General features: G+C 39.2%; 2 protein-coding genes across 6 annotated transcripts; one reads left to right on the forward strand and one right to left on the reverse strand.

The window, feature by feature from the left end:
• Positions 1 to 1,323: 1,323 nt before the first annotated feature.
• On the reverse strand, positions 1,324 to 17,264 carry LOC140535755 (uncharacterized). Of its 5 annotated transcripts, XM_072657227.1 has the most exons (12): positions 16,880 to 17,264; positions 16,616 to 16,755; positions 13,704 to 13,909; positions 13,252 to 13,371; positions 12,122 to 12,354; positions 11,231 to 11,368; positions 10,698 to 10,891; positions 9,892 to 9,971; positions 8,698 to 8,781; positions 6,647 to 6,807; positions 3,216 to 3,248; positions 1,324 to 1,855 (listed from the first exon to the last, which is right to left on the reverse strand). In XM_072657227.1, exons 3-10 carry the CDS (start codon positions 13,888 to 13,890, stop codon positions 6,662 to 6,664), a joined length of 1,182 nt encoding a protein of 393 aa, XP_072513328.1. In that variant the 5' UTR covers positions 13,891 to 13,909; positions 16,616 to 16,755; positions 16,880 to 17,264; the 3' UTR covers positions 1,324 to 1,855; positions 3,216 to 3,248; positions 6,647 to 6,661. The 5 variants fall into 5 exon arrangements, with proteins under 5 accessions (XP_072513328.1, XP_072513329.1, XP_072513327.1 ...); XM_072657228.1 differs by lacking the exons at positions 1,324 to 1,855; positions 3,216 to 3,248 and having other exon boundaries at positions 5,251 to 6,807; positions 16,929 to 17,264; XM_072657226.1 differs by lacking the exons at positions 1,324 to 1,855; positions 3,216 to 3,248 and having other exon boundaries at positions 5,251 to 6,807.
• Positions 17,265 to 17,515: 251 nt separating this feature from the next.
• On the forward strand, positions 17,516 to 26,847 carry setdb2 (SET domain bifurcated histone lysine methyltransferase 2). The gene is made up of 11 exons (XM_072657233.1): positions 17,516 to 18,025; positions 18,249 to 18,371; positions 19,748 to 19,843; positions 20,708 to 20,804; positions 21,046 to 21,858; positions 22,024 to 22,193; positions 24,460 to 24,695; positions 25,034 to 25,085; positions 25,179 to 25,369; positions 26,216 to 26,304; positions 26,457 to 26,847. Exons 1-11 carry the CDS (start codon positions 18,013 to 18,015, stop codon positions 26,572 to 26,574), a joined length of 1,998 nt encoding a protein of 665 aa, XP_072513334.1. The 5' UTR covers positions 17,516 to 18,012; the 3' UTR covers positions 26,575 to 26,847.
• The last annotated feature ends 873 nt before the right edge of the window (positions 26,848 to 27,720 follow it).

The following is a 27,720-nucleotide window of genomic DNA, read 5'->3' on the forward strand; positions in this document are numbered from 1 at the left end:
AACCTTAATGAAAAGCTAAATGTGCTTTGAGGGGGTTTTAAGGAAGATTTTACTGAAACAAGTAGGACAAGTATTGACCTCTATCATTAGTCAGTAACGGCCTCACAGTTCCACCGTTAAATTAACTACATATGGGGTAAAGGGACAATTGTCATTATTTTTCTCCCTAAACAGGTTTACAGTCACAAAATGATTAAGGAAACCTTACAAACTGTTCATACATTGGAACATTAAATGAAGTTGGGGTTGCAATAATACTTACTATTTTGATATGTCTACTGTATAAGCACTGCCAGTATGTTGTGGCACAGCAGTCAGCTTCTGAAACTAATACTTCATAAAATGATATAGATACAGTTCATTTAAGGTATCTGCTAATGCATGTCAGTGTTTTATTAGAACCCAGAAATTAATTTTTACCTTAAAAAGCCAAAGCTAAAAAGACCCAAGTATAAGCAGGACTACCACATTTTGCCCCTGCCTGCCAATATCTAGATAAACAGCAGCTTCTAGTTAGGTTAGGAGGACTACTTTCAAATATTGTAGCTAAAACGATCATTACTTCATTTCAAAGCACAAATGTAACACTGGAAGTTTAATCTCAGCTTATTCACACTTATTCACTAAGTACTAATTAAACATTGCAGCTAGGTGGCCAGGTGTTGTTTCCAAACCGACACAAGAAAAATAAAAGTCCTCCGTATTTGAGGATTTTTAACTGGAGATGTGAAATTACCTCAAATAAAACATTAAAGTATATTCCTGTTTATTTCTGTGTCCAAAAGATGTAAAGTCTACATGCAGATTAAACAGTGGAATTTTCCACATTATCAAATATTACCAAACGTGGCTATTTTGTTTAGAAGGAGAGCAAATGAATTACATACTGAAATGAACTAGATTTAATTATATGTAGATAAAACTACATTCAATTAAAGGAAGAAACACAGTCGTACATCACTGTATGGTGCTCTGGTTTCAGTGTGGGGAAGGTTTATGGACACACGAGTGAATCAGGCAGTGGTGGTGTAGTGTTGTATTTGTACAACAGGTGGCGCAGTAGAGCTGTGAAGCGGAGAAGCTTCGGGCTACTTTGGCTTCAAATGTGATCAAAAGCCTGGCTCTGTCCATCCCTCATATAAAGACCTGACTGGGAGTAACAAGCAGTAGGAAAGCATGGTAAGACCAGTCAGGCGGAAGTGACGTGTCTGTCCAGTAGAAACAGGTTTCTTCTAGTCTTCAAGTTTTCATGTCACTTCCTTTCTTTTTAATATTTAGTAATTTCAGCTGAACACTGATGTCTACAATGACCACCCGAGTTGACGCAAATCCCTCAAAAAACATATTTCTGCATGAATGGGTTGATTGAGTACACTCACATTTGTAAATGTAGGACAAACCCTGTTAGATATAGATTTTTATAAAGCCTCAGCTCAGCAGAGCTTAATTTTACTAAGGAATTATTATATTATATGACAGTAACAAGCACTATGTCCAAATGTTTGTGGACATCCCTTCTATTGAAACAAGTTCTGTATGTCTAGTCTTTTTAGAGAAGTATTTTATAGTAAAAGAACAGAGCTCTCTGGAGCAGATGAACATGAAGCTACGGGCACCATAGCTACTACTGCCAAATGTGGGTTAAAGGAACATAAAGCTGGAATGAGGGCACTCATGGTGCTCATTACTTCTAGGCTGAGTTGGGGAAACTTTGAACTTGGGGTTGGGAATAATGCAGAACAGTTCTTTATTCATACTGAAAGACCAACACACAACATTCTGTCCAGGCTTCCACTCTTCCTCCTGCAGGCTTCCACTCTTCCTCCTGCAGGCTTCCACTCTTCCTCCTCCGTTTCTATACAAAATATTAATAATATAAACATTACCGTTGTTTGGAAAAGATAAAGGAGGTGTTCTAATAAGGTCTAAAGTAAGTGTAGAAGTGGAGAGCCCTGCTCAGCATTAATGTGTGTGTTCATGAGAAACTGATTCATTGATTGTGTGCTTCTCTCTGGAGAAGATGTGATGAAAAGGAGGAAAACACTACCCCAGTTTGGATCTCAGCCTGTTCTCTTCTTACAACAGAAAACACACATGATCTCACAGACAATTCTACAAAACAGTGGCCAATGGAATAGTTTATTAACAATTCAGCTAAAGGCGCCGCTATTGAAGTCCTCCAATAGCAGAGCCTTGTGTGTACTTTTTGAACAGGATGCTGCAGAAGTATTGGAGCAGAATAAAAATACTGCAGCACTGATATTACAAAGTACTACGAGTAGCAGCATGAGAATAGAGCTTTCTCACTGACTGCATTCTTTAAACTGAAGTTTACATCGATGATCATTAAGAAATCTCACATATCTTAAAGCTGAATCTCAGCCTTGCTAATCTGAAGGGAGGCCAAAGCATCTATCTCCTGGTTTCCTGCATCACTATGGTCTGTAGGAGCACATGTTCTAGCTTGATCACCAGCCAATGGAGCAGGACTTTCCCTTCAGAATCAAATTCAGTCTTGCATTGTGCTAACTTATCTTATTATTTATTTACTTCAAACAAACAAAAAAACATGTTCAAGTAAAATGAATACAAAAACAGTGCAAGTGTTACAGACATTACACACTTGTATCTTTCAAATTAAATTGTAATTTCATATGAATGTACTACATTTATACTTCATGTTATTTTCAAAGGTTTTAAGTTGTATCATTTAACTTTGTTTGTTTAAACAGCTTAACAAATTCAAGATCTATTTCACTGAAACTGTAGTTTCAGTGAAATAGATCAGATGGTAAAATAAGTTCATTGTCGAGCTGTCTTTTGCAATCGTCAATTGCAACCGATTTTAGACATGGTTTGCAGAAGGCAGTCTTTTGAGAAACCTCATAGCAAAGCCACCTCTAAGCTAGTGAGGACGAGCCAGGTCTAGCAACTAAATCTAATGCTGAGTACTGGCAGGGTGTTGGTGCTTGTGTTTTGTCTCCTGCCTAGGAATGAGTTAACAAAGCTCTAAAACATTAGCTTGTGTTGTGGTGAACTTGTAGCCTATGCTAGCGTGTGTGCACATGCGCAGTAGTCAATCCTATCAGACTAACGTGCAGTGAATATGTGAACTCTTAATTTTTTTTAACGGTTTCCACAAAGTGAGTGACATACTCTATAATTGTTCACACATCGTTAAAACAACTAAGATATTATCGTAGATGATACATCACCTGGAGCTGTACTCTTGTCAACTTTGTCAGGATCTGTTGGAGGAAAATACAGAAAATATTTAATAGGGTAGCAGAGAAATGCTGCTTTGGGAAACAGCCTCCCTGCAGTTCTTCCTGTGAACCTTGATTTAACAGTCACCAAACCCACAAGCATCAGCAGTTTGATCGTTCTGCTTATCAAGTGCCTTATTATGAACACCACCAGCTAGCTTCCTCAGACACACAACCACACCCACACTCCTGGTGCCCTGTAAAGAGGAGTGCAACATGTACAGTGGGGAAAAAAAGTATTTAGTCAGTCACCAATTGTGCAAGTTCTCCCACTTAAAGATGAGAGAGGCCTGTAATTGACATCATAGGTAGATCTTAACTATGAGAGACAAAATGAGAAAAAAAATCAGAAAATCACATTGTCTGATTTTTAAAGAATTTATTTGCAAATAATGGTGGAAAATAAGTATTTGGTCAATAATAAAAGTTCATCTGAATACTTTGTTATATATCCTTTGTTGGCAATGACAGAGGTCAAACGTTTTCTGTAAGTCTTCACAAGGTTGGCACACACCGTTGCTGGTATGTTGGCCCATTCCTCCATGCAGATCTCTTCTAGAGCAGTGTTGTTTTGGGGCTGTCGGTGGGCAACACAGACTTTCAACTCCCTCCAAAGGTTTTCTATGGGGCTGAGATCTGGAGACTGGCTAGGCCACTCCAGGACCTTGAAATGCTTCTTACAAAGCCACTCCTTTGTTGCCCTGGCAGTGTGCTTGGAATCATTGTCATGCTGAAAGACCCAGCCACGTTTCATCTTTAATGCCCTTGCTGATGGAAGGAGGTTTGCACTCAAAATCTCACAATACATGGCCCCATTCATTCTTTCATGTACATGGACCAGTCGTCCTAGTCCCTTTGCAGAGAAACAGCCCTAAAGCATGATGTTTCCACCCCCATGCTTCACAGTTGGTATGGTGTTCTTTTGATACAACTCAGCATTCACTCTCTTCCAAACACAAGTTGTGTTTGTACCAAACAGTTCTACTTTGGTTTCATCTGACCATAAGACATTCTCCCAAAACTCTTCCCGAACATCCAAATGCTCTCTAGCAAACTTCAGACACGCCCGGATATGTACTGGCTTAAGCAGGGGAACATGTCTGGCACTGCAAGATCTGAGTCCCTGGCGGCGTAGTGTGTTACTGACGGTAGCCTTTGTAACGTTGGTCTCAGCTTTCTGCAGGTCATTCACTAGGTCCCCCTGTGTGGTTCTGGGATTTTTGCTCACCGTTCTTGTGGTCATTTTGACCCCACTGGCTGAGATCTTGTGTGGAGCCCCTGATCGAGGGAGATTAGCAGTTGTCTTGTAGGTCTTCCGTTTTCTGATTATTGCTTCCACAGTAGATTTCTTCACACCAAGCTGCTTGCCTATTGCAGATTCATTCTTCCCAGCCTGGTGCAGGGCTACAGTTTTGTTTCTGGTGTCCTTCGACAGCTCTTTGGTCTTCACCATAGTGAGTTTGGAGTGTGACTGTTTGAGGTTGTGGGCAGGTGTCTTTTATACTGTTAACGAGTTCAAGCAGGTGCCATTAATACAGGTAATGAGTGGAGGACAGAGAAGCCTCTTAAAGAAGACGTTACAGGTCTGTGACAGCCAGAAATCTTGCTTGTTTGTAGGTGACCAAATACTTATTTTCCACCATTATTTGCAAATAAAGTCTTTAAAAATCAGACAATGTGATTTTCAGATTTCTTTCCTCATTTTGTCTCTTATAGTTGAGATCTACCTATGATGTCAATTACAGGCCTCTCATTTTTTTAAGTGGGAGAACTTGCACAATTGGTGACTGACTAAATACTTTTTTCCCCCACTGTGTGTGTGTGTATGTATGTATGTATATATATATATATATATATATATATATATATATATATATATATATATATATATATATATATATGATCTGTTTTCTGAATACCTAATAGAATACTAGTCCTAAGGTAACATAACTTTAACAGAAGAAATCAACAGTCAACACAAGTATTTAGTCATAGAAATGCCTTCATTATATTTATTTTGCTTTATTGTGTGTGTGTATATATATATATATTTTTTTTAATCATATTTTATAATACATACAATAGATTTAATAATATAATAATGTTTTTTATTTTAAAAAGATCAGATGATCTAAGCATCAGTAGTTACACTCATATTCCTTTACAAAAGCAAGTAAACAGGAGCAGCTGCACTCGTGATTCAGAAACAACCTATCAGAATGCTGGCAGAAATGACTGTATACTCGTATGTCTCACACGTTGCAGTAAATTAGCTACTGCACACACACTATCTGACAGCATCTTGCAATTTCAGGCCATTTCCTTCTAGATTATGATAACAGTTATTATTTAAAGTTATTATTATTGGTGCTTCATTACTAATAATAACATGACAATCACCAATCAAAAGTCACAATGTACATAATGATATGCATACAGCATACATGTAAACCATATGGACAAAAGTATTGGGACCCCTGCTCTCTCATTGTTTCTTCCAAAATGAAAGCTTTTAATAGAGTTTATCATGTAGGACTAACTGTCTATACTGTCCTGGGAAAGCTTTCTACTAGAGCTTGTAGCATTGCTGTGAGGACTTGATAGCTATCAGTGACAAGAGAGTTAGTTAGCTTAGGATGTTGAATAATCATCACCCCCATCAGACCTCCATCCACAACGTAATGTATACAGCACCATCTTCCCAGAAAACACAGTTCCACTGCTCCACAGCAAAATGCTGGGGGGCTTTATACCACATTAGCCCCACCAGACATTGGGCATGGTGCAAATAATGTTGTGTTTACCTGCACCAGAGAGTGCTGTTCTATTGACAACTTACCTAAAGGGAGCAGACGGTGTGTGCATTTGTAAATGTGTGTCAGCAATGGGTGCACCTTAAAGTAGCTGAATGCATTCATTAGAATGCAAAATATGGAATTATATGGACATATAATTACTAGTGTCCAGTAACAATTAAAGAATTGACATTATTTATAGGAATCTAATCAATAAGCATAATATTCATAAAATGAACCAAAATGAAGGCAGAAATATTCTGGGAAAGTTGTCTTCCAGATTTACGTCTGCATGAAGTGTACTATACCATGTACTATGAGTTTTTCTAATAACCTGTTTAATCATCAATACCAATGATGTAATAATCTATAAAACATATGCTTGTCCCCTCATATGACTTGTTCTACATACTATATCTAGGACAGGATTTGAAATTTAACAGCATGTTTCTGTCAAATGAAGGTACCACAGTGGAGGCTGTAAACCACATATCCTCGCAGGCACTGTTTCCTGTGTAACTGCTGTGAACTGAGATGTAAAACAGATGTAAAACAGTGTTTTAGAGCAGAGACAAAAGGTGAGACCTTCAGTTTCAGCCATTAGGACAGCTTCTCCAAGATACTAGGAATTAGCTCCTTTGCTTTCCTCAGCTTTTCCTTCCAACCTTGAGGAATGACTTCACCAGCATATCCAGCCCTGGCCCCTAGGAGAGCCCCCAGAGCTGCACCTCTGTTACAGTTCTCACCTATGGAATACAGAATTACAAACATTTGATAATGTAACTAAACATATGCAAATAACATGTATTTAATTTGATGCGTTGTTTTTATGAACCTGCCAGAGAACAGTCCTAGCAACTTCTGCAAAATGCTGTTTTTTAGCATTTTGTGGTTGTGCACAAAATTTATTTATTATTCATCATATAATGAGAGAGGGACAAGTGCAGGTTATAAAATGCTTTAGCAATCTTTTTACAGTTTGGAGAAATAGTGCGAACACTAGAGCTTTAGCAGCCTAATATCTTGTAATTACCATACCAATGTCTGTTTGGTAACTACGTCTCCGATATAGATGGGCTTTGGCAAGTTTTCACCTTTTGTAGCATGGGCCAAAGAACGTTCATCAGCATATATTATATAAAATCTACATACTTGCATACAGTCATGTGCAAAACAACTGATTCCACCCTGTCATTTTTTCTTTCATGAAAATATGGCCACAATGGAAAAGCCATGTGTGGAAAAAATAAGTACAGCCCATGAATGAATAGCTTGTGGAACCTCCTTTAGCTGTAATAACCTAAGTAATCGTTTTCTGTATGACTATCAGTCTCACATTGTTCTGGAAGAATGTTGGCCTTCTTCACAATGTTGTTTCAGTTCATTGAGGTTTGTGGGGATTCGTTAATGCACAGCTCTCACAAGCTCCCGCCACTGCAATTCAATCGGGTTGAGGTCTGGACTTTGATTGGGCCATTGCAACACCTTGATTTTTTCCCCCTTTTTCAGCCATTCTGTTGTAAATTTGCTGGTATGCTTGGGATCATTGTCCTGTTGCATGACCCAATTTCGGTCAAGGCTAACTGTTGGATGGCCTCACATTAGACACATTTGAGAATACTTTAGTATATAAAGGAGTTCATAGTTGACTCAATGACTGCAAGGTGCCCAGGTCCTGTGGCTGCAAAACAAGCCCAAAACCCATCATCACTTCACCACCAAGCTTGACATTTGGTATAAGGTGTTTGTGCCGATATGCTGTGTTTGGTTTTCGCCAAACATGGCCCTGTGCAGTATCTCCATTTTGGTCTTATCTTGTCATTGTGGTTAGCCATACTTGTTTAGTCTTTTTCTAATTCCACTGTCAAGAACTTAAATATTTAACATGTTAACAGAGGCCTGGAGAATCTGGGATGTTGATTGAGCATTTCACGGTCTGACCTTGAGCTAAATTGGACATCCCATCCTGGCTTGAATGTTTTTCACATGTGAATAATCGTTCTCACTTTAGAATGATGGACTTCAGATTGTTTGCAAATGATCATATAGCCCTTATAGATTGATGGTAACAACTGTTTATCTGTTTATCACTGTTTACTGTTTAACTGTTTATCATTGCAGTCAACACACACCTGAATTCTTCAGGAGGTGGTCACACTTGCTGATGATCAGTTAATCAAGGGCATTTGATTAGATATTTATCCTCTTAATTCCTATGGAAGCAGTAAAGGTGTACTTAATTTTCCACACACTTTGTTAAATAAATAATGACACGGTGGAATCTGTTGTGTTGTTGTTCTGAGGTTGTATTTACCTAATTGGAAGATCTGCTAAGGACCAGATGTTTTTTTGTGATGTCCAGATTTGTAAAACCATAGAAATCATTCCTGTATGCTCTAAAAAATAACTTTACTCACTTCCTTTTATTTATCCATTTAATCCAGCATCAATTTAAATGTGTACTCTACAAGCAGTGACAGGCATAGAATGAAATGTAGGCTAAAGGGAGGAGCCTGGCAAATACAGACAAGTCAGTCTTATTTGTACTAGCACGCAATTTCAGTAACACCTCGGAAACACCAAGGCTACCGTTACAATATAAATGGGTTAAAAACCCATTCATTTCCCCTTCTCACCTCCACAGTTCGTGTTGGCCAGGATTCCCCCCTTCACGTCATTGTGAAAGACATAGGCCAAATAGAAAAGGCTGCTCAGAGCACCTGCAGTGCACAAAATAACAAATGGTTATGAGTGTCTCTAGTGTTGTATAAAATGGAAAGAATCGCTTCATTTCACCAGAAATGGGTAGATGCTGAAAAACAACACCAAAAATATATATATTTTTTCCACTTGTTGCAAAATGACGTGTTGAGGTTTTATTTTTGAACTGTGAGCCGTATAATTTCAGTGTCTGTAGACCCAAAACCACAAAACAAGAGTGTGAGTCTTCCCATGAACTCATACACACAGTCACGTGAGCAGAACATTCAGCAAATCAAAGACTAGAAAGAGATTGCCCAGTGTTGTTTTTGTACACTGCCAGTTTATTATGTACCTTATTGATTACTATTGAAGAGAACCTAATAGGTATACAGTTACTGACTGTAGCTCAACTGTTGCTGCCCAGCTCATCAGCCCACCTCTGCCCTGTCTATCCATGTAAAGGGGTCACCATAGGACCACCAGTGTCCAAAAAACGGTTTGGGCGGTGAATTATCAGAACAGTCACACTGACATAGCAGTGGCATGTTAGTGTGTGTTTCTTGGGAACAGGTTTCTTATACAAACTTCAAATAAAAAAGCCCATAAAACGACTAGTGTGTGCTGACTGCTGTTAAAGCAGCTTTATGCAATATTTTTGAATTTCTAGCTCTTGAGCGTCCCCTACTGTAAGGAAGTGCAATTTGTGCTTTTTAAGACACACTTTACACATGCATCCCTGGACAGTCTGGGAGATACAGAACCATCACTGAAAGAGAAAGAAGTTTGTGGACTAATGTGGTAGAGTGATACTACAGGACTTTACACAAACATGACTCTGGTTACACAACATTACACAGTTCTCACGCACATTGTCCTGCCCACTTCACCAGATTTTTCATAGAGCAGTTAGCGGTGTGCTGAGCCCGGCGTGGCAATGATAGATATGCCATTTTCCCTATATCAAGTCAGTGGAGCATCAACATGATGTAAAGTTGTTATTTTAATGTAAAAAAAAATGCTACATAATGTTGCTTTAAACTGGTAATTCAACTGGTAAAAAGGCCAGGTTTAGAAATTGACTGCAGTTTTTTATGGTGTATACAGAGAAATAAGGGACAATGTGACACCTTTTATATAGCAGGCAATTCCAAGTGCTTCTACGGCCTTCTGGTGAACCTTTAGTCTCTCGTCTGAAGAACCTGGAAACCTGCAGCACAATATATTATATTTGCACATTGGACTTTTTAGACACAGAGAGAACATTTCAAAACTGTTAAAAAATAAGTCAAACCTTCAATGAAGAAAAAACAGTATTTCACATTATTTTCTCAAACTGGGTCAAAAACAATCCCACATAATATATCTCTTTAAAAGGGTAGGTGTTATTAAACATTACAAATATTAAATATGTCCTAACTGACCACAATTCATGGCCACCCCATGCCAACATAATTAGTTATCTTAATGAGTAAACAGTGCCATGTCTCCTTTACGAGCAGGTCAGCAATAGGTGCAGAGAAAGCTACCAAAATGTACACCATTCTGGTCAGACAAGGTTCTGGTCCAGAAAGTGAAGTTAAACACGGGGTGCTGCAATTACACTTACCATCCACAAAGGGAGCCTTAGTGTAAAAATTACTTGCATGAGTGCAACCTCACACTTGATCGATGTCATTAACAGCCTAATCACAAAAGTATTTTCCAGAGCTTCTTACACTGAAGTACACATAGTGTATTTTTTGCTAATGTTAGTACTGCTATATCTGATTATGCTTATTTAGTGGCTATTTTCTAGCCATGATAAAACCTTTACTCTCAAGGCTCTAAATGGCACTATGTAAAAAAGGATGTTTGTTAGTTTATTATGACAAATTCAATCAAGATCAGGTTTCATATATGATCATTTTGTTTTTGAAAATGATGAAGAAGATACCTCTCTGCCTGGTGTATGTACTGCTGGCAAGTGTCCCAGGCATCAAGAACAGGAGATTTGAGAGCCCACTCAGCCTGCTGCTTCAGGCATGCTCCATTTAGGGTGGCATGAAGTGCACTAGCATACACTGCCATGAACGTATCCAGCTTTGGGTAAGGATGGGTGAGCTTCACAAACTGCACTGCAGCAAACACCTGAGCAAATTCAAAACAGGATGAAGATTAGAGGAAATAATTACTGATGAAAGAGACCGTGAGGTAGATTACCAGACACAGTGACATCAGGCATTAACAAATGGCTAACAACCTTGTGGCAGACCAGGGTTCGATTTCCCGGCAGCACAAGCACACCACAGTACACCAGTAAGGACTCCTAATGCTACATTTGCCTTTCCGTTTAACATGACTATCTGAATTAGAGAGTCAGCCAAATGCAGTCAATGAACATGTAGAACTGAATCTCTCTCTTTAGACAATGATTCTCTTAACATGACATTCATACAACAAATTCTTAGGTGTTTGGATGACACTTACCGCTTCATCTTTAGTAGCTGCAGCAGACAGCAGTACAAAAGGAATGGACATGGGAAGACAGCCAATAGCATTGAGCTGGCTGTCTGGAGTAGGTGTATTCATCTTCTGCTTGTAGCGTTTCTCTGCAAAGTCCAAAACCTAGGACAATAAAATAAGCAGCCTACATTTAATTGATCTATATATGCTCCAACCACACACAGTATGTGTTGTTTGGTGATGACTGGTCCAAATCTGGTGAAGCTTTTCTGAACAATGGCAAAAATCATATTCAAAGAGAAATTGCAGCACACAAATCTTTTCACACAGGTTTCTATGTTTGTTAAATGACGTTTAGTTCCACTGTACCAATGCTTTTCTACTGTGCAAGGGAGGTTGGAACATACGATCATAAAATCCACTAAAGCAAAATTATCTAGCATTTTTACCTTACAATAACCTCACAGAATCATTAAAATCATTGTGATGCTCCACTGACTTGTAATAGGGACTGCCTTTAGCTGTATAACCAGAGTCATATTTGTGCAATATTACTGTACTTCCTCGGTTCACGATTTCTTGACTTTCAGTGATGGTTCTGTATTTCTCAGCTTGCCCAGAAAAGCATGTAAAAAAGCATGTCCTGTAGTGGTGGCTCAAAGTGTGAATTAAACTTTTGACTGTAGGCGGAGCCCATGAGCAAGAAATGCCAATTCTCACTATATGCTGATTTTAAATTAATTTAAAATATATAAATCATGTCAGCACTACAATTTTTGCTAGGTTATATTTTTGGTACTGTTCCTTAAAAACATCCTCACGATTGTAGGAGAACGTATTTGTGGGTGGCAATTAATTAAAGTAGGTAGAAGTAAAAGGAGCTAAACCATTAAATATACCGTCTAGTAATTGTACCTTACTGGGAGAGGTAGGGCGCAGCTCCTGCCAGTCAGAGAAGAAGGATCGATGGAATGACTCAGCGTAGGTGTCGCTGTGGCTGCCTGGGGTTGTCATGAACTGAACATAGTCAGAGAGAACAGCTGACCTGGCTGCTGGCTCAGCAAAACTGGCAAAGTTCCCTGAAGAGAGAACCTGAGCTACCCTTAAAGCACAGAGTAAATTCAGTGTATTCTCTCCTGCTTGCAGACCTACAAAAGAGTGAGGCAAATTTCAGATAATGAGGCATCATTTCAGATTAATCTGAGACACCAGAATGTTCGAAAAATGTTTTTTTCATTAATGAAAAAATGGCATCGAAAGCTCAAGTTTCACATGAGAATTAGGGATAGATTTGCCATCATCATAGACACTATTGTTGAATACTTGTTGAATACTTTTATATTGATCATCTGTCACTCAGTATAAAAAGTACACCCATGCGGAATCTAAACTTTCACTCTGTCACATTTTTGTCCATCATTAGAACAGATTATATTTAAATAGTATAACAAGTAATACCTCTGGGTTTATCTAGTGTACCTAAGAGTTAAGATACATTATACGTTTAAATGTTTGTTGGCACCCCTTCTAATGAATGCATTCGGCCACTATAAGTTGCTCCCATTGCTGACACATACATGCAAATGAACACAGCTTGTCTAGTCCCTGTAGAGAAGTACTGCCAATAAAATAGGACTCTCTGGAGCAGAGCGTGGGCTTGATGGATTTTTAAGCCCACCAGCACTGAGCTGTGGAGCAGTGGAACTGTGTATGAGGTGGGCTGGTGATCCAACATTTTGACCTCACTAATGTTCTTTATGCTGCATGCAATCAAATCCTCACAGCAATGCTCCACAATCTAGTAGAGCCTGGACAGTCGAAACGCCAACAAAATCAGGATAAACTCTTTTTAATAGCCTTGATTTTTAGAAGAAACGATGAATGAGTACCATGGTGTCCCGATATGGTATATATTGCAGAAGTGGTGCATTATAAGACTGTGGTCATGTAACATTTAGAAAATGATGTGCACATTTGAATCAGGTCGATTCAATGCTTTTTTTCTGTTTTCACGGTATTGCAGTCATTCTGAGGAAGGGGTTTACCTTGGTGATAGTGTACTGAGCCACCAGGGGCTTTCCAGTACTTCATCTTGTCATGGAGGATGACATTCCCCACCACAGAAGGTCTACTGCCAGACGACCAAGCAGTGCGCCCACTGCCAGCTGAAACCGACAAAGTCAGAAGCAGAGTTTGTTCTAGCAGCAGTGTAGAAGCGTGTAAAAGGCAAGTGATTATAAATGACTGTACATGCAGTATAATCAACTACTGTATAAACACTACTGTGTGTTCCCCAACCCACATTTGTGCATCACCTGTTCTTTACCAACTGAAAGGTTCTTCACACATCTCTATTACAAACCTGCTTCTCTACAGAACCAAAAGTGGTTCTTCTATGGCATCGCTGAAAGAACCATCAGAGCACCTTTATTATAAAGAGTCTACTACCTCTGCGTGGCGTAAGTGACATGGAAGCAACTGACTAAAGCTAAAGTACCTGTATTGGAGAGGTTGAGAATGCTCGACGGATGCCGATCTTTAGGTGCATTGAAGTCTGTTATCCAGCCACTGAAATCAGCTTGGATGTCCCGGACATTGTAGTACCAGTGAACTGGCATAGACATGGCATCGGCCGCACACATTCCCCAAAGAGCTTCACACACAGATCTGTGCACTGCAGTCATCCCGACTGGTCAGGCAGATCTGAAAATGAGAAATGAGGAAAACTTGATGAGGATTTCTATACTGTTATAATACTTATCTACAATGGCATTACTACAGATATACAGCTCTGAAAAAAAATGAAGAAACCACTTAATTATTTTTCTTAAATTTACATCTGTGTATGTGTGATGACACGTACATAGATGAATTACCTGAATTTGCAGACTATGATTGGCATAAAGTCTGCAATGTGAACAAAGCAATGTGAAAGACTAGCGGAGAGCCTGCCAAGACATGAGAGCTGTGATCGGCAGTCAAGGTTATTTTACCACAGTGATTTTTAAATGCTCTCAAAGTTCAAATATTAATACTGTGTTTAAATTTGAATAATAACTTCTTTGCATTATAATCATTAGTTGTCATTTCTGCAAATAAATGTGCTAAATAGCAAATATTTTAATTTGGAATTTAGGGGAAATGTTGTCCATGGTTTTATGAAAAAAACGCAAATGTTAATTTCTCTAAACACATCGCCTATAAATAGTGAAACCAGCTGATCATGAAACTGATCATGTAGGGTGATCTCTTTTTTTCAGAGCTGTATATAATAATTAAAGGTAAATAGACCAATATAAATGCTCCAAATTACTTAAAATAAACTTTTATGGACTGTATATAAAAGTCTGGGTCAGCATTTCAATTACTTCGAATAGTAAAGTGAACAGAACATGAACTGAACTGGGTTTTCCAGAAAGCATCTTAGCACAAAGATGATTCTTGAGTGGTCAAGTAAGCATACCACTAAACAGTCTCTACCAGTTAAGAAAGGTGCTTTGGAAAAACTGGGTCGCAATCTCCAAAAGGCATAAAGTTATAGATGAAACAATTTTTCTTAACCTTTTAATCAAGATTGCTATTCTATTTGCTTTGTAAATAGATAAGCCTGTAAGATCTGAGCTCTTCTGTCATTTTTAGCAGAGGGTTTTCTCAGTTTGCAATGTAATCAAGAAATTTGGGAGGTCAAGTTAAGGTCAGGAAGACCAAGAGAACTTTTAGAACTGTTCTATAAATAAATAACAAAACCACAGGTCAACTGCAAAAAACAACCTTCAGGAAGCTTTACCAGCCTCTGGAGTGGTGGTGCACTGTTCTACTGTGCAACATCTCTACAAGAAATACCTTCATGGAAGAGTGATGAGAAGTAAACCTTTTACCACGAAAGTTAATATCAGACGTTTTCATCTGAACTAGTCTTATGATGTTTTGGCTGCAATGAGCAACGGGTGAAATGAAAAATGGGGGCATGAAAGGTTCGACTGTGCTTTGGGATTGTTTTGCAGCCAGTGGCACAGGGAACATTTCACTTGTAGTGAGAAGAATGGATTAAAAAGTAATATATCAGCTCATTTTGGAAGCAAACACCAAAAAATACAAATGTATTGGCTTTTGGATGATGATCCTGAACACAGCTCAAAATCCACAACAGACCACCCCAAGAGCAGAGGTGTCAAGTAACGAAGTACAAATACTTCATTACCTTAGAAATGTTGGTTATCTATACTTTAATCAAGTAATTATTGTCCAGTCAACTTTTTTACTTCTACTCCTTACATTTTCATTCAATTATCTGAACTTTCTACTCCTTACAGTTTGTTTTCATCCAAAACAACAAAACAAACCCCTTTCCAGATCAGTCACACACCAGTCACACTCCAGCAAGGACACAGCAGACGCATGTAGCCTAATATGAAGACGTCCATGGCAGAGACTCAAGAGAACTGGAGTTCAGCAGCCCAACTAAGCCCCACGTTTACATTCCAATAACGCTTATTGATCACGCCTCTGAAGTGCACCATTACAATACCTAAAAAGACAACTACTCAACATATTTCCCTCCATGAAACACATGTTAATGCTCAGTAGTGCACATAGATCCTTTAATCCTTTAATAGATCTGACATTACTAAGATGCTTCATTTTCAATGGGCAGATCTGCAGCTGAAACAGGCAGCCTAGTGCAGCCCCACATTTTAACACAACATTATAGTCATTATGACTTTTAGAAACCAGTACTTTTACACTTCTACCTGAGTAAAAAGCTTTTTAAATCCTAGGATCTACACTTCTACCTGAGTAATGAATGCGAATACTTTTGACACCTCTGCCCAAGAGGCGCAAGCTGAATGTTTAGCCACGGCTCTCTCAGTCTCCCAGCCTAAACAGACACGAAAATCTGAGGATGGGCTTTAAAAGAGCAGTGCGTGCTAGATATGCTAGAATCTCACACAACTGGGGGTCCTTCGCTTGGACAAATGGCTGAAAATGCCCCAGAATAGAGTCTCCACGACAGGCGCCTTTCTAACAGATACAAAACACCCACATTCAGAGTTATTCTGAATATCTGCCAATTTTATCGTTTTATCTACAGAAATGTAAAAATCAAGACTGTTAAAACGTACAGCTCACCAAGACGTCCAAGACCAACGTCCTTCTTGCCTCCCGTCTACAAGAAACCAGCTAGCTAACTACCTACATTCATACGATCAGACATTACAAAACGCTGAATTACACAAACCGCTGTCACAGCGTTGCATAAACTCACTGATGTTATATAACACTCCAGGAAATCCCTACTAATAAGCACTTATTGGATGTACAGCGTGCTGTAAAGATCTTTACTATACAATATTTCTTACTGAAAGAATAATAAATTAACTAACGTACGCGCAAGCTTTCTACACTCACCTGGGCACGGTTCATGCAGCGTTCAGGAGCTCCATGGGAGATTGTGTCAACTAGTAAACATCATTCGGATTTGGCGATTTTGCCGTTTAACATACACCTACTAAACGAAGATATAAAGCACGGATGTCCTCCTTTTGTGCCTTGGTAAAAAAAAAAAAACACACATTACACTTGATTTAGACAAGATATGGCTACCACCGGTATATTTTTGCGTTCAGTTTCGCTGCTAATTTGAAGAAATGGGTGAAGGGTGTCGCATTATACCTCACATAGCTATCGTAAACTAGTGTCATCTAGATTCGTAGTTTCCTACTTGTAAATACGACTTCAACGGTTGTTCAAGCGCAATTGTAGGATAGCTGGAATTGTGCAGTTGTCTGATATGCTAACTCTTGAACGCTGCATTCGCTCGCTACGTTCCACAGAGAGGTTGGGTAGCGAATGTGTTGGCTAATCACAGGGCGTCTGTAACTCTGACTCGCACTGCATATGAAGTACTAATATTGGAGTGGCTCCTCAATTTCCCAAAACAACCCTTTTGACAGTTTAGTAACTTGTTGCTAGTTTCTACGTGTAGGCGACTGCACCCTCTCTACAGCTGGAGCACCGCACTGGTTACTGTCGGACATCCTTCTAGTGCTAGCTAAGTAGATCAGTCCCAGACCAGCTCAGCCGCACGCCCACTCCTACCACTGCTCACAACAAGGGGGATATATGTTATATATAAATCACATACTGAGCATTTTCTTAACTTGTGTGCATCGTTGTAAGATACTGTGCCCAATTTTATACGTAAATAACTTTGTCAAAAATTAATTAAATTAATTAATTAAAATTAATATAGAGCTAACGTTTGAATGATCGACTGACTCGGCCTTCAGCTGCTTTGGTCTAGCGTAGCTCTGGGACCGTAGTACTGCGCTGCGCTGCTGGAGCTATTCGCGGTTGTTTCATTCAATACAAACAGAAAGTTTTAGTTAAATCAGCTGCTATAAACCATTTACTGCAAAATCTAAAGTGCATTTCAACTGGTGACACGCAGATTACAGCATGCACCAGAACCGTGGTCATTTAAGCACACCACAAACATGGCTGTTGTGTTGTTAGCACTGGTGTTAGCACGACCCCCGTGGTTTAACACCAGCAGCAGCAGCAGCAGCAGCTAGAGAGCTGCAGTTAGCTGACGAGTTACAAAAATAACGAGTAACTAAACTACTTTTGACTAAATACAGAACTTTAATGATGAACCAAGGTTTATATGTCTCTATATTTACTGTAATGTATGTATTTAGCCAAGTGTGGCTATATAAATAACGAAACCTGATCGCTAGCTGCTGTGTTTATGGTGCTAGTTTTTTAACCTCGTAACATTTTTTACTGAAACGACATTTGATAAAATGGATGGCTCTGGTAAGTTGTTTATTTCATCTATAGGACTAATAAGATGTTTTATTACGTTTTTTTTTTTAGTAACAGAGATGTAACACAGTTGTTCTCAACACATAGGCTGTCCAGAATCAAGGATAAATGGCATCTAAATGAATAAGTGTACAGTGTCAAAAATATGTGGTATACCTTTTTTTGTTGTTGTTGTTGCTGCTGGTCTAATGATCTGTTGTCATCTTGTAAAAAGGCCTACCAGAGAGAGCAAAGTACTTCTGGTCTCGATTGGATGTGGACCTGGTTTTTGAGGAGTTACTGAGTTTCCTTATGAGTCTAAAAGACACCATCAAAAGCAAGAACGCCTCAGATAAAGGTAAACACCGAAACCCAACACCAACGCCTAACTAACCATGCTCTACATAGTATGTCTGCTCCTGTTAAAAATGAAAGAATACCTAGTTTTGGTAGTTGCAGAATAAAAGCATGCTTAATCACACATGCTCTCACTGCCCTACCTCACCCCTTCAGTACTCTGTTCTGTTCAGCACAAGACAATCATAATCATAATAATAATAATAATAAGCGAGACACAAAATTGCTGAATAAAAATGTAAAAAGTTACATTGCACAGCCTGCTCATTTAATCAGCCAAGTGACTGGAGTTGACAACAATGTGATCTGTCCCGCGAATCCCCTACTATCTGACATTAAACACTGTGCCAAGTTAGCTTGGTGTATTGAAGCACCGACAAACACAAAGACACACAGACAGAAACTGTAGAAACTGTATGTTAGCTACAAGCCCATAAAGGTAGTTCCCCAAAATGTTGCTGGCAAGATAACAACTTTAACACTAGCTTTTGGGCTCCCTATTAGAATAAGCCAATGTCTTGAATAAAAGGTTAGTCAAATATTTGGTATATATTATATTATTAACAAAAAGTATCTGACTGTAACAAATGAAGGGTATCTTATAATTATCAAGTCACTACTATCAAGCGTACGATAAGCTGGTTGAAGGCTTGCTACTGTGGTAGTTTCCAACTAATTGATGTTTGCATTTGTTCACTAAAAAAGCAGAATCAGTCTAATCATACAGACAGTAAAGATAAGATAAGATTAGATAATCCTTTATTAGTCCCATAGTGGGGAAATTCTCAGTGTCACAGCAGAAAGGGATAGCAAGACACTTAGATAAATTACCACTATATACATAATATAAATAATAGAAGTAAAAAAAGCAATAACAATATTATTCACAGATTATTTACACATAATTGCAAAACATTGCATGTGGTATTAAAAGTGACTGATTGAATGTATTGAAGCTGTGAATTTAGGTCTTACTGTTTTCTCTGAGGAATTGCCTTGGCCAGCACTGACTAACATCATTCCAGCCATGGCTGACAAGGCTGCTTACAGATGTGTAGGCATTTTTTTCTTTATTGGCCTGCAGGCATCAGCCAATGCTGATTAGCTGAAAATGGCATGTAATCAGCCACCTGATTGATCATTGGTATGTGCATTTTTGTGCCTGATGGAAAAATCAGGAAAGTGACTTACTTTTCTGGAAACATCCTCACAATACTTTTACAGTCAGTAAAAAAAACACAAAAAAAAAACATTTATTGAACATATTTGTATTTTGTTGCTTGCAGAACATGCATGAAGTTAATTGTCGATACATTATAGCTAATAACATGTTGTCTTTCATGACCTGGCCTCACCTGACCTGGCATGGTGGTTCAGACTACATCCAAGCCATGAATATCATCCTGGAGGCTGAGGTGACGTTGAGTGGAGCTTTGAAGAATGACACCTTTGAGGAGGTGCTCCTCAGTGAAGGTAGTATCCTCCTGAATTCAGTTAATGTCTTTCACTACTGTGAGGATAGGTGATGGATGATGGGCCAGGCTCAACATTTGAAATTTCTTGATTTGTTTGATTTGCTTTGATGCCTCCTTCACTTTTTCGTTCTCTTTGTCCCACCCTGAGACCTGTTCAAAACGTCTGCTCACTGTAAAAGATGGTGACGTATGAAACTAGGGTGTTAGATTATACACAAAGAGGATGTTTTCTGAAAATGTGGTTTCATGCTGGTTACTGTTTACAGAGCAGTAACAAAACCAACTATGTAAAGATCTGGTATAGACATTTGTGGTTCGTTAACTTTATTAATACAAACTATAAAAAAAAAACATAGATTTTTAAAATGTCTCTTAAAATACTGCAACATCTAATATAATTTGTTTTCTTTGGTGACTCTTTTGTCCTACAGTGCCCTGCATGGACCTCTTCACCTTTGATGAATTTTAAATGCATGTTCAGAACTACTGTAAATCAGTAGCTGAGGCTTCAGGCTGCATGGTTTCTGTAACAACTGTCTGTGGTGTAGCTTTTAGAGGCATCACGCTCTTCAGACATCTGGTTTCTCTCACCACCGCAGTTCTTAATCTATGTTTCTCTAGAACTGAGCATTTGTCACTAAACCACTTTGAATGTCTTCAATGGCTTGTAATCTTAACCATTTAATTATGCAGTCATTTTCAAGAAAGGGTGGACTAATGGGATGTCCCATATACATATCCTTGTATTTCACATTGAAATATAATATAATATGGCAATATTGAACTGTATAGTCTGTTTAGAATCTGTAGTTACCAGTGCCTTTTCTATATCACTATACTAATGTTCACCTTTTTGTTACAGACATATTGACAGTATCTGTGTCAGATTCTCACTGCACTCTTCTTAAAGTGAAGGATGGGTCCGTGTCAGAGGATGTGTTACATGAGGACAACTCAAGGTTTGTCCTTCCTTGCCTGATTTTCCCTTTATAGTATTTTTATGGATTTATTTATTACCCATCTTATTTATATTATGTAGCATCTCTAGCATAAACTTATAACAACAACAATTATTAATAAAAAAAAATCCAACAGATTTAATTGAACCCCCTATTATATGAAGGTGTGTCAGATAGAGACTAGGTTTTTAAAAAAGACCTTTCTGTATTTTTACTAGTCTTCTTGGTTGTTTCTACACAGAGGTTCCAGGAATCTGGAGTCTGGTTCAGACAACAGCCAGATGTCTTCATGTAACAGAAACGATGCTGGATCATCAGGGAAATTTGACCAATATGACCAGTCATCTCCCAGACTTTCCACACAGGACCAGATGGCGCCCGTGTCACCCATCCAGGTTCCTTACCAGCCGCATGGCTGCAGCCCAGCCTGCATCCCTCAACTACCGCCTAGCATGAACCACTTTCTGAATCAGAATCCTTTGAGAGTGCCTTTTCTGTGTAACTTCCAGCGACACTGTGCCTTGCTCTGCTCATTGGTAGAGGAGGAGGCAGAACTGCAAGGAAATGAGCCAGACTCTGTGGAAGCGGACATGCTCTATAAAGCCCCGTGTGGACGAGGCTTGTGCTGTATGGACGACGTGTTGCAGTTCCTACGACAAACTAAAAGCCTCGGAATTCTGCAACCAGTGAATTTTAGCTTCAACCCGCAAGTGCTGCCGGACCGCGAGGCTCAGCCGCGACTGCTCGGCTCTGCTCCATCTCTTCCGGCAACCATATTGTTTGAGAGAGACATTAGTCGTGGGACGGAGGCAGTCCCAGTCCCGCTGTGTAACGAGGTGGACGGGGTGCGACCCAAGGAGTTTCGCTACCGCAAAGAGCGCTGGCCTCATGGCTGTTTCTTGAGCCCCACTCCGTTCTTCTCGTCCTGTTGCAACTGCACAGATGGCTGCACAGACAGTCGGAGCTGCTCTTGTCTCCAACTGTCTCTGAAGGCAGGCGCTGACCCAAAACAGCTTTACATCCACCAGCGGCTAAGTGAGCCTGTGTCTACGGGGTGAGATGATGAATAATGATCTCCTGACTTTCCTCCCCACTGTCAAGGTTGGGTGGTATGGTTAAAAACATCATAATAAGCATTGCAAGGGATTTATTTCTTACACACTAGAGAGCAAACACTAGAAACCCTGTTTCATACAATGTCCATGTAATATTTTAATAGGCTATATGAGTGTGGTCCTTGGTGTGGATGCGAGAAAAGCAAGTGTCAGAATCGTGTGGTCCAGCGTGGGCTTCGTGTTCGCCTGCAGGTGTTTCGCACCAATGATAAAGGGTGGGGCGTTCGCTGCCGTGATGATCTGGACAAGGGCACCTTTGTCTGTATTTATGCAGGTAAGTTGTTCTCTACCACATAGCTTGTGAAGGTTCGGGGAGGTGTTTTCTCCTTTGAACAATTTTCAATTGTGTTCAAAGCAATGGCCCCTTCCCTATATTTATGCTGTTGTGTGATACTGTACTTGTGCTCGAAAACATAAGGGAAACATAGTAGTCCAACGGGTACTGCGTTAGATAGTGTAAAAATAATGAACTCTACCTGACAAGGAACACCCATAATGCACTTTCAGTTGGTTTGAAGATGCGACTTCCCTGTGGAGGCAGTTCTGTTAATTTTAGGGATGACCAGTATATCAAAAGCTAATAGATATACAAAATAGAATTATTATCAATCTGATATTGAAATTATAGTTGATTGTTATAACCAATTTCTGTATTATTGTGTAGATTTTCCCCTTATTTTAAATTGTACGGTACCCTCAGGGGAACATTTCACACTTCTCAGCAAAGCCAGTTGACGGCTATATTGCATTGATGTGAATTCTCACAGAAAACTGACTAAGTTAAATATTATAATCTATGCTTTAGTCAGTTCATTTTAGTTCGATATTTACTTTTTACTTAATAGCTGTTTTGAATATGCAGCAAATGATGAAGGGAAACAAAAAACAGAACATCAACTGGCCTCTGGCCAGCTTCTGCTTTGTTGAAGCGAGTGAGTGAGGTTTCTTTCAGTTTTACTTTGAGTGTTTCTGAACAGTCACTCCTCAGATAAAATGACTAACTGTGCAAGGGGCTGTTGGCCTTTGTGCAATTCCTTTAATTGCATTGTATGTCTCCACTGACCTTTAGTCTAATTTAAATATGGGGTAACGTTATAGCTGCAGGGAGCTCTTCTGCTGTAGCTAAATGGGTATGACATAAGTTATGAGCTTAGTGTCAGAATTCAGCTGTTTAAATATGGGTTGGGTAATTATGTCAGTGGTTGTCATTGTTTCACAGTTTAAAAACAAAACAACAAAATTAAATTTAAAAAAAAGGAGATGAAACTACGTGTCAGTGCCACACTCCTATTTATGTTAAGGAAATTAATCACCTATACTGAATTAGATAAACATGTCGGGAAGAAAAAAACCCACAAACCTAAACGTCAGAGGTGTACTGTCACCGTACTGATGACAGAAGGCTACAACATGCAGCTGAGCTTTCTAATCAATCAACATTTTAATTGTGGACTGGTTTGTGTGACCAAGCTCAGATGCTCCAGATCATTTACATTTACATTCAAGGCATTTAGCAGACACTCTTATCCAGAGCGACTTACAAAAGTGCTTTGCTATTTACTCAAGAAAAACCTCAGCTAGTTTGAATAGACTAATAATTTAAAGATACCTCTAAGTTTAGACTCTACTAAACACAAGTCAATAAGGTGACCAGAGTACTCTGCTATTCGCCCAAGTACTCTCTGAAGAGGTAGGTCTTCAGTCTACGTTTGAAGAGAGCGAGTGACTCTGCTGTTTGTGCAGGACAGAAAAAAGCCTGGACGCTTGTCTTTCATGGATTTTGAGGGATGGCGGGTCGAGCCGAGCCGTACTTGAAGCTGGAAGGGCTCTTGGTGCGGATTGGCTTTTGACCATTGCCATCAAGTACGGAGGGGCTGGTCCGTTTTTGGCTTTGTAGGCCAACGTCAAGGTTTTGAATCTGATGCGGGAAGCTACTCTGTGTGTTTTGATTAGATGATTGAATTTAGGTGATATTTCATCTATATGGTGTTTTTGATAACAGCACTGAATTTTTCAGTATTGGCAGTACTGATACATAAAGAATTGAAAGGATTTAATCAATATTATCCATAAAAAGAGATGCATGCTGGTAGAAGAAACTTGGTAAAAGAAAAAAGAACCTTACAGTCCAAATAAAACAAGCTTAATGCATGTCAGGTTTGTAGGACAATTGTAGAAATGATCATTTACTGAAGCATTTTTTTTAGCATAGCAATTCACAGTAAAGTGACTGACAATAGTGGAGTACAGTTTTAATGGATGGTGTTCTGTTGCAGTAGCAAAGTATAATGATAGTCTACTTTAATATGACGTCAGTTAAATGCTTGTGAGTTGGGTTGCTTGTAGCATAGATGTAGCAGTGTTCATATTTTAACGGTAATGACCTTGTTTTTCAGACACACAGAGAAAAACAAGAAACTATGCTGTGGTCTTTATAGTGCTCCTGACATTCCAATAATTGGGATACCTGTTAAACACAGCTTAAGACAGTCTTAGTACTTCTCTGATCGTGGAAAACACTTTTCTGTCTCGTTGTCCAGGTGTTGTCCTTAGTCTTGAGCAGAGCTCAGAGGAACCCCTCTCCTCTAAAGTACTGAAGGACGAGGCAGCGTCGGACGATGAGGTGGAGGTGGTGGAGGAATGGACTCTTCCTACAGGACAGAAAAACACAGTAACGGAAACACTGGACACCTCACCTCCTCTTTATGTTGCTGTGATCAAGAGGCCTGCAGATCAGCCCTCTATGGTGCTGGATGGAGAACCGCTGGAGCAGCAGGTGGGGTATCACAGTTAGAGAAAGAATTTAGTAATTTGAGATTTTTCGATAGAATTTTCTGTGTTTATGGATGATCTTGTGGATTTTGTACAAAGCTTTCTGCTGTGTGTGTGTGTGTGGATGAGGAATGAATAAGGACATGTTTTACCCTGACACAATTTGCTCTTCTTGATAAATCATGTAAATACTGAAGTACCCAACATACAGTCCGATTCAGTATGTTCAGTTTCTTGCTTGTTTATGGAACAATGAGGAAAGACACTGATCTGGATTTTGGTTATATAAAACTTGTAAGTTTGATTTATTGTCAGATGATTTACTTGAATTTGTTTTCTCAGGATCACTCAGAGGAAATGAAAACCTCTTCATCACCTGATTCTGATCAAACAGGTACAACCAATGTTTTGCATCCATGTTCAGACAAAGATTACTTATCAAACTTGATCAAATTCTGTACCATTTTCTTTTATATTATACTGGTAGAAATGAAAAGCCAAGATGATAAAGAAGAAGTAGCAAGGAAAAAGCCTCGGTTGGATGCGAAGGAGGAAAATGGAAACACCAGCCCTCCAGATCAGAGAGTGCCCAAGGGAAATGTCCTGAAACAAGGCTCTCCGGAGCGAATGTATTACCTTGATGCTTCGAAAGAAGGAAATGTTGCAAGGTTTATTAATGTACGTACAGCTGGTAGCACCACGCATGTAACAGTGAACATCTCAGTAACACTTATATAGTTAGCCAGCTGTTGTCAACACAGTGCTGTACAACCCAGTTATCCAATACAGTTCAACACTGAAATATTAAAATATTTAAAGGGAAATTCCACTGACTCACAGGATGTTTTGTGCTTACATATACAACGACCAGCCATAACATTAGCCCCCCTTGTGCAATCACAGTAGATCTGACCACTCGAGGCATTGACTCCACAAGACCTCTTTAGGCGTCCTGTGGTGTCTGCCACCAAGATGTCAGCAGCAGATCCCTTGCAAGTCCTGCAAGTTGTGAGATGGGGTCTCCATGAATGGTTGTCCTGTCTTAGAGCTCTTATGTAATGTTTAAACTTTTGGTGAAGCTGCAGTAGTAGGGGGCGCTTGTACTTGACAATTTAAACTATACAATAGTTATCCTGGCTGCCACTGGCCAATTTGCTTTTAGCAGCCAACTGAAAGGTATGGAACTGATCAGTTGTTGGCTGTAGTAGCCAAACCAACAGTAACTTTTTATATTACAATGCCACTCTAAATGACTTTCATACATCTGAAATCAGTGGAATTTCCCTTTGACGTACTTGGAGATCAGTAGAACAAAGTAATGCAAACACAAATAGCAGAAAATTCACTGTACACAAAACCTATTATATAATAAACTCATAAACCGGCTGTTCTTCAATAATGAAATACATTTGTAAAAGATTTCCAGATGAAGTATCTTTTTAACACTGAGTTGTGTAATGCCAATAACCAAAGAACTGTCAGAGTTGTTCTACTAACAGGTCCCCTCTGTTTCTGACATTACAGCACAGCTGCAGTCCCAACCTGTTTGTCCAGAATGTGTTTTTTGACACCCACAATCCTAAATTCCCAATCATTGCCTTCTTCACATGCAGGTAAGTTAAGCTGATTAAAACTGTAAATAGACTTAGGAGCTAAATGACAAAGTTGGATGAACATTGCGTGAGCTGAATGGGGTCTGTTGGAGCTGGGGAAATGCTATCCTGTGCTGTGCTGGTAGTACATGACTGTTTTCTTAATTTTACAGAGCAATCAAGGCAGGGACTGAACTGACTTGGAACTACTCCTATAACCCGGGAAGCGACCCAGAGCATGAGGTGTCGTGCCTGTGTGGTTACGAGAACTGTCAAGCAGTTCTAATCTGAGTGAAGTGTGAAGTTGCTGCATTTGTCTCAACACGCCTGCGTTGTGTTGGCAGAAACAGCAGGCATCAAAAGCACAGGAAACCCAACGAAACCACGTTTACGAAATCTACACTGTATGGTGAAGATGTGTTATTGCGAAGCTGGTCAAGTAGAGATCTTTTTTGAAATATATTTTACTGGTATTCCTACTTTGTCTCACTGCAAAGAATGCAACACGTACATGGAGTATAACAGGGCTGATCTTTTATATCCTAAATAAACAACAAAAAATCAGCTGTTGTAGCACGTTACTTAAAGGAACAAGCAAAATGCTTGGACTCTGAAGCTTACTTCCAAAGTTTGGAACAAGGATGCTAGGCCCATGCTGCTAACAAACACTGGACTTATACTGTCAAATATTTGAACAGTGGCAATTTTTGGAATGGTTGGATTTGAAGAATTGTAATAAGGAACCAATTAACATGGGATTGAAGGGTATAGCTTCAGCTTTTATTCAGCAGGTTTGAGAAAGGTATTACATAACAGTCCCTCCATTTTCTTAGGTTTAAAAGTAATTGGACAATGGACTGAGAAAGTTTCCTTATTTCATGAGGAAGCAAATTGCTGTTCATGGGAAATCTTAATTTGTGTTGATGCAAGTGTGGTGGAGAAGAGTTATTAGGCTAAAAAACAAACCTATCAGATAGATTGCAGAAATTTAGGAGTGGCCATATCAGTGACTTGGCACATTTTTCAAAAGAAGAAATGCTTATGCAAGCCAAGTAAATAATTACAGAACTCTTTGGTGAAGGAACAAACACAAGGAAGGAGATAACAGTACAATTAACTGGAGTGAGAAGGAAATGAGTTCACAATCGCAGGCAGTGTTAGGGCATGGGCTTGTATAGCTGCCAACAGCTCAGATTTGGTCAAATGCTCTGAAAAAAAAAAAAAAAAAAAAAAAAAAAAAAAAATGCACTGCATACTATACTACATGTGTATCATGATCCAAAACATACACTGAAAACAACCCAAGCACTTTAAGTAATTAAATGAGATTTGGTACACTGCTGTCACCTGATCAACCCAACTGAACATGCTTTTCACCAACTAAAGTGAAAGACCCACAAACAAGCAGCTAAAGGAAACTGCAGAAAAAGCCTGGCA

This window comes from Salminus brasiliensis, chromosome 15 (genome assembly GCF_030463535.1).
Source record: "Salminus brasiliensis chromosome 15, fSalBra1.hap2, whole genome shotgun sequence".
NCBI classification, from domain to species: domain Eukaryota; kingdom Metazoa; phylum Chordata; class Actinopteri; order Characiformes; family Bryconidae; genus Salminus; species Salminus brasiliensis.

Excerpts from the sequence above, each read along its gene's own strand:
- setdb2 (XM_072657233.1), top strand. Across the intron at positions 21,859-22,023 it reads AGTGAGCCTGTGTCTACGGG|GCTATATGAGTGTGGTCCTT; the intron begins GTGAGATGATGA and ends ATATTTTAATAG. Across the intron at positions 25,086-25,178 it reads ACCTGATTCTGATCAAACAG|AAATGAAAAGCCAAGATGAT; the intron begins GTACAACCAATG and ends TTATACTGGTAG.
- LOC140535755 (XM_072657227.1), bottom strand. The coding sequence starts at position 13,890 with ATGACTGCAGTGCACAGATCTGTGTGTGAAGCTCTTTGGGGAATGTGT. Across the intron at positions 13,372-13,703 it reads TCTCAACCTCTCCAATACAG|CTGGCAGTGGGCGCACTGCT; the intron begins GTACTTTAGCTT and ends TGTCGGTTTCAG. Across the intron at positions 6,808-8,697 it reads GGCCAACACGAACTGTGGAG|GTGAGAACTGTAACAGAGGT; the intron begins GTGAGAAGGGGA and ends TGTATTCCATAG.